Here is a 12951-nt window from a genome sequence, read left to right as displayed (position 1 = left end):
TTTAGTTTGGTATCCTGTTCTTATAATACATCCATGGGCAGAACGCTCCTCTCACAGAACCCTGCACAGGAATTACTGAAAGTCAGTATCTTGTGTCCAAATTTCTTATGCCATCCTAATAATTTACAGGATGCACAATATAAATGTTGTGCTTTATTGCTTTCACAGTTAGTCAACTGTTTATACCAACAGGAAATTATACAGTACTTCGATCAGACATCCATCAATATTGGAATGTCTCTGCCAATTAAACCTCAAAGTGGCAAGGCAAAAATGTTTTCTAAAGATTTAATACAATACTTATTTTTAAGATCTTTCTGAAACTGTCTTGCTACAATCCAGAGTTTTCTGATTCTTTGCAAGTGTGAGTCTATTTCCCTTGTGCAATAAAGTCTGGGACTGTAGAATAAAAAAAAGAACACTCAAAAATTTGGTGTTTTTTTAAAGAATTCACTGTATACTTAATTTGTCCAGTGTGAACTAGAATCTGCTTAGAATTACTACTGTACGTGACACAGCTCTGGACTCTTTGCTGAAATTGTATTGTCGAGTAGAATATCAGTGTGTGAATTGTCAGCATGTTTGTGATTTAAGCTTGATAAAGACTTTTTGATTCAAATCCATGAGTTTGTAAACCACTATTAAATGAGTAACCACAGTATTGAACATATCTGTAAAAAATCAATTAAAATGATGTAAGTAACGTGCGCTACATGATGGATTCTAGCTTTGGTGTGTTGTGTCAAGTGTTTGGTCACACAAGTTATTAATACTAAGTATAGAACTCACAGCCTCTGGAAGTGGCACTTTGGAGCCAGTAAAACAGATGGTTGGATAAATAAGCAATTTCCACTCATGTTTACATGCAGCAAAACTTTTAACAGGCTTTTCATATTTTTTAAGGAAGCCAAAAAATGTGCTCATACTTTGAACCCATTGGTGTGTTGGTTTGTGACAGCCACATTTGTTAAATGTCGGCTTTAGTTTGCAATATGGTGAAGAAGAAACAGCGTACCCAGATATTTCATAGAGTTGATCAATGCAGCTGAATCCTTGAGTTATAAACTGATAATTGATAGCATCAATGAATAAATTGCACTGAATAGTACTTTATTTAACATTATACATACTATAATTTTAGAGTTGTTACTGAGCTGTCAGCTCTGATGTTTTTTGCAAGCCCCTCTGTTAAAGATCCCAGTTTGAAGCAGAAAAGTGGGAATTTGTTGGAATGCTTTACTGCCCTCCATTTTCAACTGTTTATAATATTTTTCTGTGTCTGCATATTTTCTCTGTGCACATTACTCATCAGAATAAAAAAAGGAACTATGAAAACCTCGACCAACTGTCCTATGACAACAAGCGAGGACCTAAGGTATATTTGCATGGTCAATGCACGCCGCCCACCAACTTTCCAAACGTAGCAACTAGAAACCAGCCCAAACCAGTCACCAACCGACCCAGAAATGTCCCTCTCTTGGTAGCACGTCTTTTCTTTAGTTGTTTACTTTGAGACATTTTCCTATGATTTTAATAAAGAATGATTTTGTTATGAAAAAGCTTTCATTTTTGGTCATTACAGAAAAAAAAAGAAATCAGTGAATAGCGCCTCGATTTTATCATTTTCATTTTCTCCTTTAATAAAGGAATGCATGTACTCAGAACACACACACACACACACACACACACACACACACACACCAAAAGAGTTTGCAAGTCCAGTCCTTTGTGAAGAACCGGTAGAGTGGGACAAAACCGTTTCCCAGATGCTACTTGCTCCTGTTCCGTAGCACTTCCCTAGTTTTTAACAATTTTTTGTTGGGGGAAAATGTCCCCCTCACCCCACTTCACCCGTCTTTAGTTACTGGTTGCATTGACCTTCTTCTTCCCCCTACCTAACACATGCACGTCCTTCTTTGGAGCCTTGATAACCCTCAGTTTGCATGCAAACAAATGCAAAAGCTTTTTTCCCTTCAAGCTTTTTTTTTAGTTCAGCCGGTTCCCCTGGATCGCTTTCCTTTTTATCTCTGTCTCCCGTTTTCAAACTAAATCGGCCAAGCTCGAACCAAGCAGGTACAGAGGCAGCATGGTGTCTGAGGTTTGGGAAACGTAGCTGGCTTGACCTTTCTTATGCCCTGATCACAGGCAGACAAAGTCCTCCAGTTCAGCCATGAGACTAACTTAACTGCCCTGCTGCTGGAGGCGAAAGAGCTCGAGGCCCGAGTCATCATCCTGTCCGCCAGGTAGGATTTTTACCCCAAATCACACACAAACACCTACATTCCCAGAGGGAGCATTGGTGAAGGCATCATATTTACTCACATTGCTAAAAAAAAAAATGCCCTCAAGGTTCCAACTTCACCAGTATGGGTGCTTTTTTTTTTTTTTTACTTGCACATTTTTAGAAATGTACTCAAAATAGAAATGGGCAAAACAAAAGATTACTTTAATTATTTTTTTATCTTTTGTTATTTAAAGGAAAGAATACATGTCCAAAGGTCATCTCTCATAATGACCCCTCCACACAAACACAAATATATCCCCACAAGGCAAAAACAAAGCAAATAACTTAAATAAAAATACAAAATACATCAATATACCAATAAAAACACCCACAAAATAGGAGGAAAACAGTTTTTTCTTTATTCCCACTGTTCCCCTTCTTCTTTACTGTGTAAAACTAAATATAATTACATTTAGTAAAATTAACTCACTACAAATTAATGTTGCCCATTCAGTTCCAAAATATGAACTGAAAGGTGACTGTTTTTAAAGAAATTCATCTAACGTTCCAGGCTAAACATTTGACACCCTTTCTTAAGGAAAAAGATGATAAATAATCATAACTGATAATAGATGCACTACAAGCCAGACCTTAACAATTTTGACTTTGCACATTGCAATGGAATTACACCAAAAATACTAAAAGTGCTAAATCTTCTAAACCCTCTGCTCAGCCCAGCTGTGGATCTTTATATTCAGTTGTAGGTAGCATCTAAATGATGGTTATGTAGTTTATGCCAAATTTTAGAAACATTTGCAAATGTTTTCTGCTGGAAATGTGTCTAAAATTGATAAAACACATCTAGATTTCCTGCTGTTCCATCGTTCGTAGGCCAAGTGTTTTTCTCACCACACATGCCTGTGTGAATTATGACCAAAGAATTAATCTTTGATCTGATCAGACCACATAATCTTGCTCCTTAACAACTGCAACTGTGCTGCCTTATGTCTAGAAGTCTCCCAAACAATCCAGACTTGTACAGACTACACTTGACTGTAAAGATATGGACTCTTATGCCAGTTGCCTCTAAGGACTTTGTCAGGACATACAAAGTACATTTCATAAAGGGGGATGCCAGCTTTTGTGCTGATATTTTCATTATTTTACTATAACTTTCTTTTTACACACTGACCATTTTTGTTGCTTCTGTTGATGAGGGAACATTTGCATTAGCTGAATGCGCATTAAATATGTCGATGCAAAAATATTATTTGTTTTGCTCTTTTTGCCATTTCAAAGTGAGGGGATGCAAACGTTTGCACTCAGCTGTATGTATACACACAGAATAACTACAAATAATCACAAATTTATCCATTCCATTCTCATTCAGTATGATTTGATGCAAAAAACAATCTCTTTCAATCTTTTTTCAACATGGCAAATTCCAGTGAGGAGGATGCTGCTGCAGTGTACAAGGCTGCCCGCTTCCTCAACATGACGGGCTCTGGCTATGTGTGGCTGGTGGGCGAGCGGGAGATGTCGGGTAAAGCCCTGAGCGAGGCACCAGACGGTACGTTGATCTAGTAGAGATCAGTGGGAACACAGAAGTTAACCCCGGCTTTACTCAGAGGCCAATCATACCACACACCGGTCCAGAGAGATGAACTGTTTAACAGTGGATGCATTACATAATTATCTGTATAACTGCTTGTGGTGTGTTGAACATTTAAACTTTTAAGAATTGTGTGTTTAAAGGTTTAAATGTGGTGTTTGCCCACTCCCAGTTTTTTGTTTAAATGTGTACATCATGGATTGTTCAAAACTAACCTTATTGTTCTACTCTGTCATATTAATGCCCTGGTTTCTAATGATTTAAAAGGAGAAGGTTTGCAACTGATAGAATGATAAGCTACAATGTCCAGAGCGTTTGTGGTCCTGTTCATGTCCAGCCTCACCCACCTCCACTGTAGCTTCATCAAGGAGCCTGCAAGACTAATGGACCTGGTTGTAATCAGAAAACTTAGCTGAAGTTGGATTGTTGTCTGGTTTAAATTTAGGTCTGACAATACTTTTGGTTTAATACAGATGCTTTGGCTGTGCTGTGTGTGATTACTCAAACCTTAGGGTAAAAAAGGATCTAACTAAAGGGACTCAACACATGCTGTGAGAAGATCATCAGTTTGTGATCAGTTTCTTTCTGTTGCCTGGTCTCATAAAGATGTGGGTATTTTCTGAATTATTCTCCATGAGATTACCTGGCAACAAAGATGGATCATACAGCTGATATCTGACTGGAGGCCCTAAAGGTTTTTCCCCATCCAGGGAGACTATAGGTTGCTCAGGTCAGTGATTTACTTTGTTGTTGGCCTGGTCTCAGGTCTGATCGGCCTCCAGCTCATCAACGGGAAGAATGAGTCAGCCCACATCAATGATGCAGTGGCTGTGGTGGCGCAGTCCATCCAGGAGCTCTTTGAGAAGGAAAATATTACAGAACCCCCAAGAGGATGTGTGGGCAACACCAACATCTGGAAAACAGGGCCCCTCTTTAAACGGTAAGCTGGGATATAGGTGTAACCCAGTGCCTCTTCTTCTTTTTTCATGGTTTGTTGAGGGTGTTATGACAAACAACCAGCATACTGGAATCCAGTATGAGTAAAGTACTATACAAAGTGTGAAGTGATGAACCCAAAGATTTCTTCTTTCCACTTTTTTCAGTTCTGATTTGTAAGCTGCTTTACAAAATGTTGATTGTCAGGTTTTTGTTGTTTACAAATTTAATAGATTTTCTGCATCCACACAGATGCAGTGATAAAAGCAGCTGAACAGCCACAGCTCTGCCTTGTTCATGATGCTTTCAACAAAAGCTGTGTTGAATCAGCCACTTAACTGCACCACAAATTGAGAGCCTTGTGCAGCATTGCACTACTTACAGATGAGACACCATGTCCATGTGTGAACACATACACACTCATTCATGTGTATAACCCTTCTTATTTGTATGCCACAGGGTGCTCATGTCATCTAAATATCCAGAGGGCCTCACAGGACGAGTGGAGTTCAATGACGACGGCGACAGGAAGTACGCCCACTATAGTATACTCAATTACCAGAAGAGTCGACTCATTCAAGTCGGCATATACAATGGAACGCAGGTATACTCACAGAGACAGAGGTGGCTCTTTTCTCTTTGATACAAGTTACATCCAGTTAGGCAGAAAGAAAATAGAGAATGTGGCTAATTAAAGCATAACACTAGGGTGGACAGCAATGTCTCACTGCTCTCTCTGGCTGAAAGGTCCAAGTCTGTTTTTAAACATTAAAATTGACTAGAAACATTTTGAAATATGCCAATATTTGGTTGTGCTTCAATATACTGGAATCCTTGCCGAGGACGACTTTAGATTTGTCCATTGTTAACTGTTCTAGTTAACAATGTTCAGTTCTACATGGAAAGCTGGAGGTGCATGTACATGAAACCTGTGCACTTCATAAGCCTTAAAAATACAGATAAATAATGAAAAAATATTTAACATTATTGCTCAACATTTTGCTTTCACTTGGTTTACATTTTTTCACTTAATTATGAAAATCACAATCACAACCATATTCCCATTATGAATAGTTTGTTTGGCCTTAGAACAAAAACGTCACTTATGAATGCAACTCTTCCTTAGTAGAAAGACATAGAAACTATTTTTTTCTCAAAACTGCCAAAAGACCATAATGTAACTTTCAAGAAAAAAATTTATGTTCTATCTCATTTCTAAAGTCTCAAGTTGTTGCAATTTACATTGAATTTTGAAAAAATAAATCTAAAAATGTTGTATATTCCCGAAACCTTCAGGTAGGATACAAAGGTCAGAGGCCAACCCAATAAATAAAAGCACTGCTGAGTTTTTTTTTTTTATTAAGCTGACTCATTACTGCTGCTCATCCACAGCATTGGAGCCTCATTAGCAGCATGCCTTCTGTCAGCACTCACCTAAAATACTGTGGCATCCCTGCAGGTGGTAATGAACAATCAGCGCAAAATCATCTGGCCCGGAGGAGAGACTGAGAAACCACAGGGCTTCCAGATGTCCACTCGATTAAAGGTAGGGCGCCTTCACTTTTCTGCTCCAATGTGACATCTGTTTTCACACAGACTGTGTACAGACAGCTGGTGGACTCTTTTTAGACAATACTAACATCTGTTTTATAGAAGGGAGTGCAGTTAATCTATCTTCATAAAGGCAGCAGTGATATATTTGCTCTGACTTTTATCTCATTTGTTTCCTTGTTGGTTATTTTTACAATCATCAATTTGTCTTTGTGCGTCCATGTGTATGTGGTTGTTGGTACACGGCTATTTGTGTGTCTGCTGGGGTTTTCCAAGTGTTTTATTCTCTCTCTTTCTTTCACTCTTGCTTTGCCACTCTGAAGTCCCTCAGGGCCGATCTTATACAGTTCTGACTAGGCGATAAATAGCTTTCTGTCCTGTCTGTTGTAGATAGTGACGATACACCAGGAGCCATTTGTGTATGTGAAACCCACTTTGGCAGATGGAACATGCAAGGAGGAAATGACCTTAAATGGAGTCTTAATTAAAAAGGTTATCTGCACTGGGCCCAATGAAACCATCCCAGGTAACACATCACTGTGCTTTCACTTCACCCGCCAAACAATCACTGGAAATGTATACATATACAGTGTATGCAGTAGGCATATATATACAGTATGTATGCATGTAGCTGAGGGTTCCATTCAGAATGAGTGATTGCTTGGACTGTATGCAATAAGATTGTTTATGGTCATTTGCACTACAATGTGTCACATATTTTGTTCAGTTTATGTCCAGAGTCTTCAGATTGATTGTAACTTGCAGCCATTGCTGGTTTTGTTACAGGGCGCCCAATTGTACCCCAATGTTGTTACGGATTTTGTATTGATCTCCTGATCAAGTTGGCTATGACCATGAATTTTACCTATGAGGTTCATCTGGTGGCTGATGGGAAATTTGGGACTCAAGAGCGGGTTAGTTTTACCTTAACAGTGTCTTTTTTTTTTTTTTTTGCATGAGGCACAGGTTGCATGCATTATGTTACATTCAGTACCTTCCATAACTTTAACCCTTTTTAGTGTTTTATTTTACTCCACCAACAACAGTGTTCTCATTAACTTCTCAGAGCTGAAATCATAAGCAGTCATATCCACAGGTGTCAAATGTCCACCAGGTGAATTTGCCAGCAGCCTTTGATCAAGTGTCAGTTTTTCGGTATCTACAGTAAATGATTAGAAAGCCCTAGTAACCATTACTGAGTACTGTAGTTCATCTGGAAGTGCTAATCAGATTTATTATGAAAGAAACACAACATTGCAAAAACAATTTGAAAATCTACCAAACAAAAAGAACAGTTCCTTTATGGAGAACATCAGCTGAAAAATCTGCAATTTCATTTTTTTATGTTAGAAAAAGTTCTGAAAATGTGCTCCACATGTGTCCTAACATTTATATCCCCACTAGGCTTAACCCAAATTCTTGAGGTCTGGAAATATTCTGTGGTCTAGATGGCAGTAGGTTGATAGCACAGTCTCATGTTAACACCTTTTCTTTGGGAATCCAGGTGAACAACAGCAACAAGAAAGAGTGGAATGGCATGATGGGAGAGCTCCTAGGGGGCTTGGCTGACATGATTGTTGCCCCATTGACTATAAACAACGAACGAGCCCAGTACATTGAGTTCTCCAAACCCTTTAAATATCAAGGCCTCACCATCCTTGTTAAAAAGGTAAGTATTCTGTTTAATGATCTGTCACGTCAAACAACCACTGGGGAGTTAGATGTATCATCCAGGTATGGAATCCTCTAGGCCTTTTTTTTTATTCCCTGTGCCTCTACTGGGTCACAAATTCCAAATATGCCCGACCTGTTATTTGGTACCTTGTTTTCTACGGCACAAACACAAGGTAACACAATGAAAACGTTGAATGGTTTATAATTATGCAAACTAAGTATTCAAAAATATGTATCGTTAACTAGCTGGGTTGTGTGTTTTCAGGAAATCCCTCGCAGTACACTGGACTCGTTCATGCAGCCGTTCCAAAGCACACTGTGGCTGCTGGTGGGTCTATCGGTGCATGTGGTGGCGGTGATGCTTTACCTACTAGACCGGTTCAGGTACAAGGGAGAGCTGTGTGTGTGTGTGTGTGTGTGTGTGTGTATTCATGACTGAAACAGTGTGTGTGTATACATACACTCCTAAACACTATAGATCTTCCCTCAGTGTGGAGACGAGGGCAGACAGAGGTGAAGCTCCAACATTGCACTCCTCTGCTCTTGTGCCCCTGTGTTTGTGTATTTTCTTTCTGAGGAATCTGTTGCCCTCTTGCTTTGTTTGGTCATGTTCAGTTATCTCCACTGCCTGGCATCACCAGGGTTTTCCCTTTTACATTTTCTTAGCGAGTTCTCACTTTATCTCCTGCAACCCTCCCAATTTCACCCCTCTAGCCCGTTTGGAAGATTTAAAGTAAACAGTGAAGAAGAAGAAGAAGATGCCCTCACCTTATCATCTGCTATGTGGTTCTCCTGGGGAGTGTTGCTGAACTCTGGAATAGGAGAAGGTGAGCCACAGCCAGTGGGAGAGATGGAGACAAAAAATAATCATTATTAAAAATCTGCAAAACATCAGCTACTGAGCAGTAAATGTCCCCGTTCTCATAGAACACTTGTCATGCTGTTGAGTACTCTGATCTGAGCGCTGTTTTTCAGTTGGAAAAAAAAAACAACATCAAGGCAGTTGTGGCTCCAGGTGTTGCCTGATTGTGGAGGTTTTTTGATGATGACACATTAGTTCCTTTGTAGAGACAGCCTTTGATGCAGTTTGTCTTTTAACAGTTTGTACCTTTTGCCTTTGCTTATTTTATTTGTCTTCATATTGACTATTTTAGTGGGTTATTTTTTTTTTTTTGATAATTTCTTTTGTTTTAGGTTGTGTTGTAAAGTGTATATAATACTCTATAGGGTCATGGTTGTGTTATTGTTATTATTGCAGTAGTAAGTGTAACATTAGTAGTAATAACAGATGTTAGGGGTTAGCAGTAGTGCGTGGTAGAAGTACCAGTTAACAGAAGTGAAGGTGTCCAGCTACAGTAATGACTCTACATTACTGAATGAGCTGAAAGGTTAAAACTCACTACACAGGTGCACCGCGCAGCTTTTCGGCAAGAATCCTGGGTATGGTGTGGGCTGGCTTTGCTATGATCATTGTGGCTTCTTATACTGCCAACCTGGCTGCCTTCCTGGTGTTGGACCGGCCCGAGGAGCGCATCACCGGCATCAATGACCCAAGGGTGTGTAGGGGATGCTAGGACCATCTTACTACACAACAACATTTTTATTTCTATAAATACATGCATGTGGGTGTAAACATATACATTTTACATCAGTGGAAGTTGACTGCTTATGTCTTATCTTTGTCTCTTTGTATAGCTGAGAAACCCATCAGATAAGTTCATCTATGCCACGGTGAAGCAGAGCTCTGTGGACATCTATTTCCGGCGGCAGGTGGAGCTAAGCACCATGTACCGCCATATGGAGAAGCACAACTATGAGAGTGCTGCAGAGGCTATCCAGGCTGTGCGTGACAAGTGAGTCTCGGCCAGGGTGGGCCGACCAGAGCACGTGTCATCCGGCTGCTCGACCTACAGTATAAGGCACACAGAACAGGGCCAGTCCAGTCAGCTCATGGTGGGGTGGTGGTGGGGTTGGTGAGGTTGGGGGGTGTTTATATGGACCTCTGGATCAGGCGGAAACAGACGGACTTACTGCTGCTGCATTCCTCCTGATCCAGGTCCATCACCCAGCCAAGACAGGCGTCCAGGGACAGCATCAGGTGTGGACATGTCAACAGCACCAACACCAGTGTGAGGTTGAGCTAACACTGAGTCGAAGAGCACCCTTTTTTCAGGTTGTACCCGACGAACATCTTTGAGATGGGTGGAATCCAATAGGGGACGTGCCCTCACCCATCTGCCATTGGATTTCATTTGGGCCATAAGCAGCGGTAGAGATGGCTGGTAAACGCTGAATGACACACACGATCTGGTGTGCGAGAGAAAGGGGGATGGGAGCCGTAAATGTGTATGTAAATCATTGTACTGTTGCATCATAACCCCCTCCTTCCCCTCCTCCTCCCTCCCCCTCCCCCACAGCAAGCTGCATGCTTTCATCTGGGACTCTGCGGTGCTGGAGTTTGAAGCCTCGCAGAAGTGCGACCTGGTGACCACGGGAGAGCTGTTTTTCCGTTCGGGCTTTGGCATAGGCATGCGCAAGGACAGCCCCTGGAAACAGAATGTGTCCCTGGCCATTCTCAGGTCTGTCCCAGCCGAAGCTGCATTACTCGTATGACTTTTTTTTGTTTCTTATTGATTTGATTTTATGGTCACTTACTGACCATTTATAGCCATCCAATACATTGCCTTATGTCACATCTACTCTTTTCGTAGCTTCCCTTTCCTCCCCTGTCTGTTTTTCTCTGTCAAGTGTATGTCTGTCACAACACCTGTCCAACTGTCTCTGTTTTATTTATGTTGCTATCTGGGAGTAAGCGGTTCAAATATTCCACCACTGCAGTGAATCTTAACTTTGTCACCTCTCTCTCCACCATCCCCAACCCCCTGCAGTTCTCATGAGAATGGCTTCATGGAAGACCTAGATAAAACCTGGGTGAGATACCAGGAGTGTGACTCAAGGAGCAATGCCCCAGCCACACTCACCTTTGAAAACATGGCAGGTATGGTCCTTAAGGTGTAGAGAAAGCGTTAAAAGTGATTGGACAAAAACTGCAGTGGTAAGGTACTGTAGCCTTTTTTGTCCAATGCCTATACAAAATTGTTGTCTTAGTGTCGGTGTGGGTGCTCTGTGGAACAGTGTCGTACAGTATCTTGTGCTGTGGCTTTGTGCGGTGGTGGTCTTCCATTACTACTGTGTGGTTTGCAGCCATCGTCGTCAGTAGGAGCTGGTAGAAAAAAGGATGGGCAACCACTGAGCATGATGGGTAGAACTGTGCATTCATGCTCAGTGGGAGCGGCAGGTCTGTAGCCCACTGACTCGCAAATCTCGATCTGAGCACTGTTTCTCTTCATCTGTCCCTCTCCAACAGGGGTCTTCATGCTGGTGGCTGGAGGAATAGCAGCAGGGATCTTCCTTATCTTCATTGAAATCGCCTACAAGCGCCATAAAGACGCCCGCAGGAAGCAGATGCAGCTGGCCTTTGCGGCCGTCAATGTTTGGAGGAAGAACCTGCAGGTAAGAATGATCCTCTTTGCTTGCTCACACCCAAGTTGGAAAGGCCAAACCTACGGTGCCAAAGAGCCAGCAAAGACCTGCATCAATTTCTGTCTGTAGGAGCTGTTCATTTTGCACTGAGGTGGTGGTCAGACCACCAGATCACCATATGAGAAACCATGATCTCTGATGCCTTTGCGTACTGTAAGGCATCCTGAGTGGCCACCCTGTAGGTTCTGACAGTCCCTAGAGGCCAATGGTGCCCATGTCTCTTGTGTGTGCCTGCAGGAGAGTAAAGAGGCCTCTGGAAGTCAAGCGATGGCTGGGACCCCTTCTTTAGTATGTAACTAAGCAGCAGGGCCATTTCCACCCCCTTGTCACCTCCTCCTGTTAGAGTAACAATAAGATACTGTATTTAGCCTTGTAAACCTCTAACTTAATGGACATCTGAATTAAAACTTCACTGTTCATGGCATGAGTTAGTAGTTCTCTGCAGCTGCTGTGGTGCTTAAATGCTTCATAAAGTCAGATGATGCAACATGGAAAGCCAGCAAAAAGAAAAATATCCTGCCAGAAACATCATAAAACACTGATGACAGTTACTTTACAATTATTACGCTTTGATGACGTTATTGTTGATTTCCTTCACACTCATGCTAACAGCAACCAGGAGCTCACAATACAAATAGAGCATGAAGAGTGAAATCAATGCCCTGGCATGACCACACAGCGGTGATTCTGTGGTCATGCTCCCGTGCACATGCTGTCTCGTTTTCTGCTGCAGTGTCCGTAACACAGACACCAAATAAGAGCATAAAACTTGCTGGGCATAAAATACATTGCCTAAACAGGCATTAAAGGCATCACCAAAAATTCTCCCAAATTCCAAAAGTATGCGTTTTTCTTCTTACCCTTGTTGTACCTAGCCATGCAGAGAATTTGGGTTTCATGAGCTGGGATTTTCACATTTGTATGTTCCATTGTAACGTCTTCCAAAATGGAGATGAATTAAATGTCATTTGTGGGTCAAAGCCACCTGCATGGTGAATTGATTTGATTTATTCTTTTCTTTCAAGCATGTAAAGGCAGTTGATATGTCAACACACATAATTTTACACATATCCAACAAATGCTAATCCAATATCAATTTGCTTATACCTAGTACATGCTTGAATGGAGTAGGAAGAAGTCAGACTTATCCAGTCCTACCCCATGACATCATCTTACCATCATTGGTTTACAAGCAGTATCTCTACATAAATAATTATCTTCTACACCACACAAGTAATATACTAAAAAAATTATAACAGAGTGTTAACATTCTTACATAATTACATTCTTAAATAATTATCTTCTACACCACACAAGTAATATACTAAAGAATTATTACAAAGTGTTAACATTCATACACCACACCCACAATGTTCCATCTAATTAATCATTGAGCCTGTTCTTGCATATA

General features: G+C 41.0%; 1 protein-coding gene across 9 annotated transcripts in view; it reads left to right on the top strand.

The window, feature by feature from the left end:
• Positions 1-12951, top strand: part of grin1a (glutamate receptor, ionotropic, N-methyl D-aspartate 1a) — a 31148-nt gene that overhangs the window by 7984 nt on the left and 10213 nt on the right. For 5 of the 9 annotated variants that reach the window (XM_020601026.1, XM_020601025.1, XM_020601029.1 and 2 more), the window contains exons 4-19: positions 1313-1375; positions 2146-2243; positions 3673-3794; positions 4602-4776; positions 5232-5376; positions 6232-6318; positions 6714-6849; positions 7110-7237; positions 7828-7992; positions 8263-8381; positions 8712-8824; positions 9405-9553; positions 9693-9850; positions 10415-10576; positions 10886-10995; positions 11365-11510. In XM_020601026.1, the coding sequence (XP_020456682.1) occupies positions 1313-1375; positions 2146-2243; positions 3673-3794; positions 4602-4776; positions 5232-5376; positions 6232-6318; positions 6714-6849; positions 7110-7237; positions 7828-7992; positions 8263-8381; positions 8712-8824; positions 9405-9553; positions 9693-9850; positions 10415-10576; positions 10886-10995; positions 11365-11510 (2076 nt within the window). Of the gene's footprint in view, positions 1-1312; positions 1376-2145; positions 2244-3672; positions 3795-4601; positions 4777-5231; positions 5377-6231; positions 6319-6713; positions 6850-7109; positions 7238-7827; positions 7993-8262; positions 8382-8711; positions 8825-9404; positions 9554-9692; positions 9851-10414; positions 10577-10885; positions 10996-11364; positions 11511-11777; positions 12611-12951 lie in introns of those variants that run through there. The other 4 variants (XM_020601028.1, XM_020601027.1, XM_020601034.1 and 1 more) reach the window with 2 other exon arrangements.

The sequence above is a fragment of the Monopterus albus genome, unplaced genomic scaffold (assembly GCF_001952655.1).
Source record: "Monopterus albus unplaced genomic scaffold, M_albus_1.0 scaffold50.1, whole genome shotgun sequence".
Lineage (NCBI taxonomy): Eukaryota > Metazoa > Chordata > Actinopteri > Synbranchiformes > Synbranchidae > Monopterus > Monopterus albus.
This window is presented reverse-complemented; position numbering and strand designations above follow the sequence as displayed.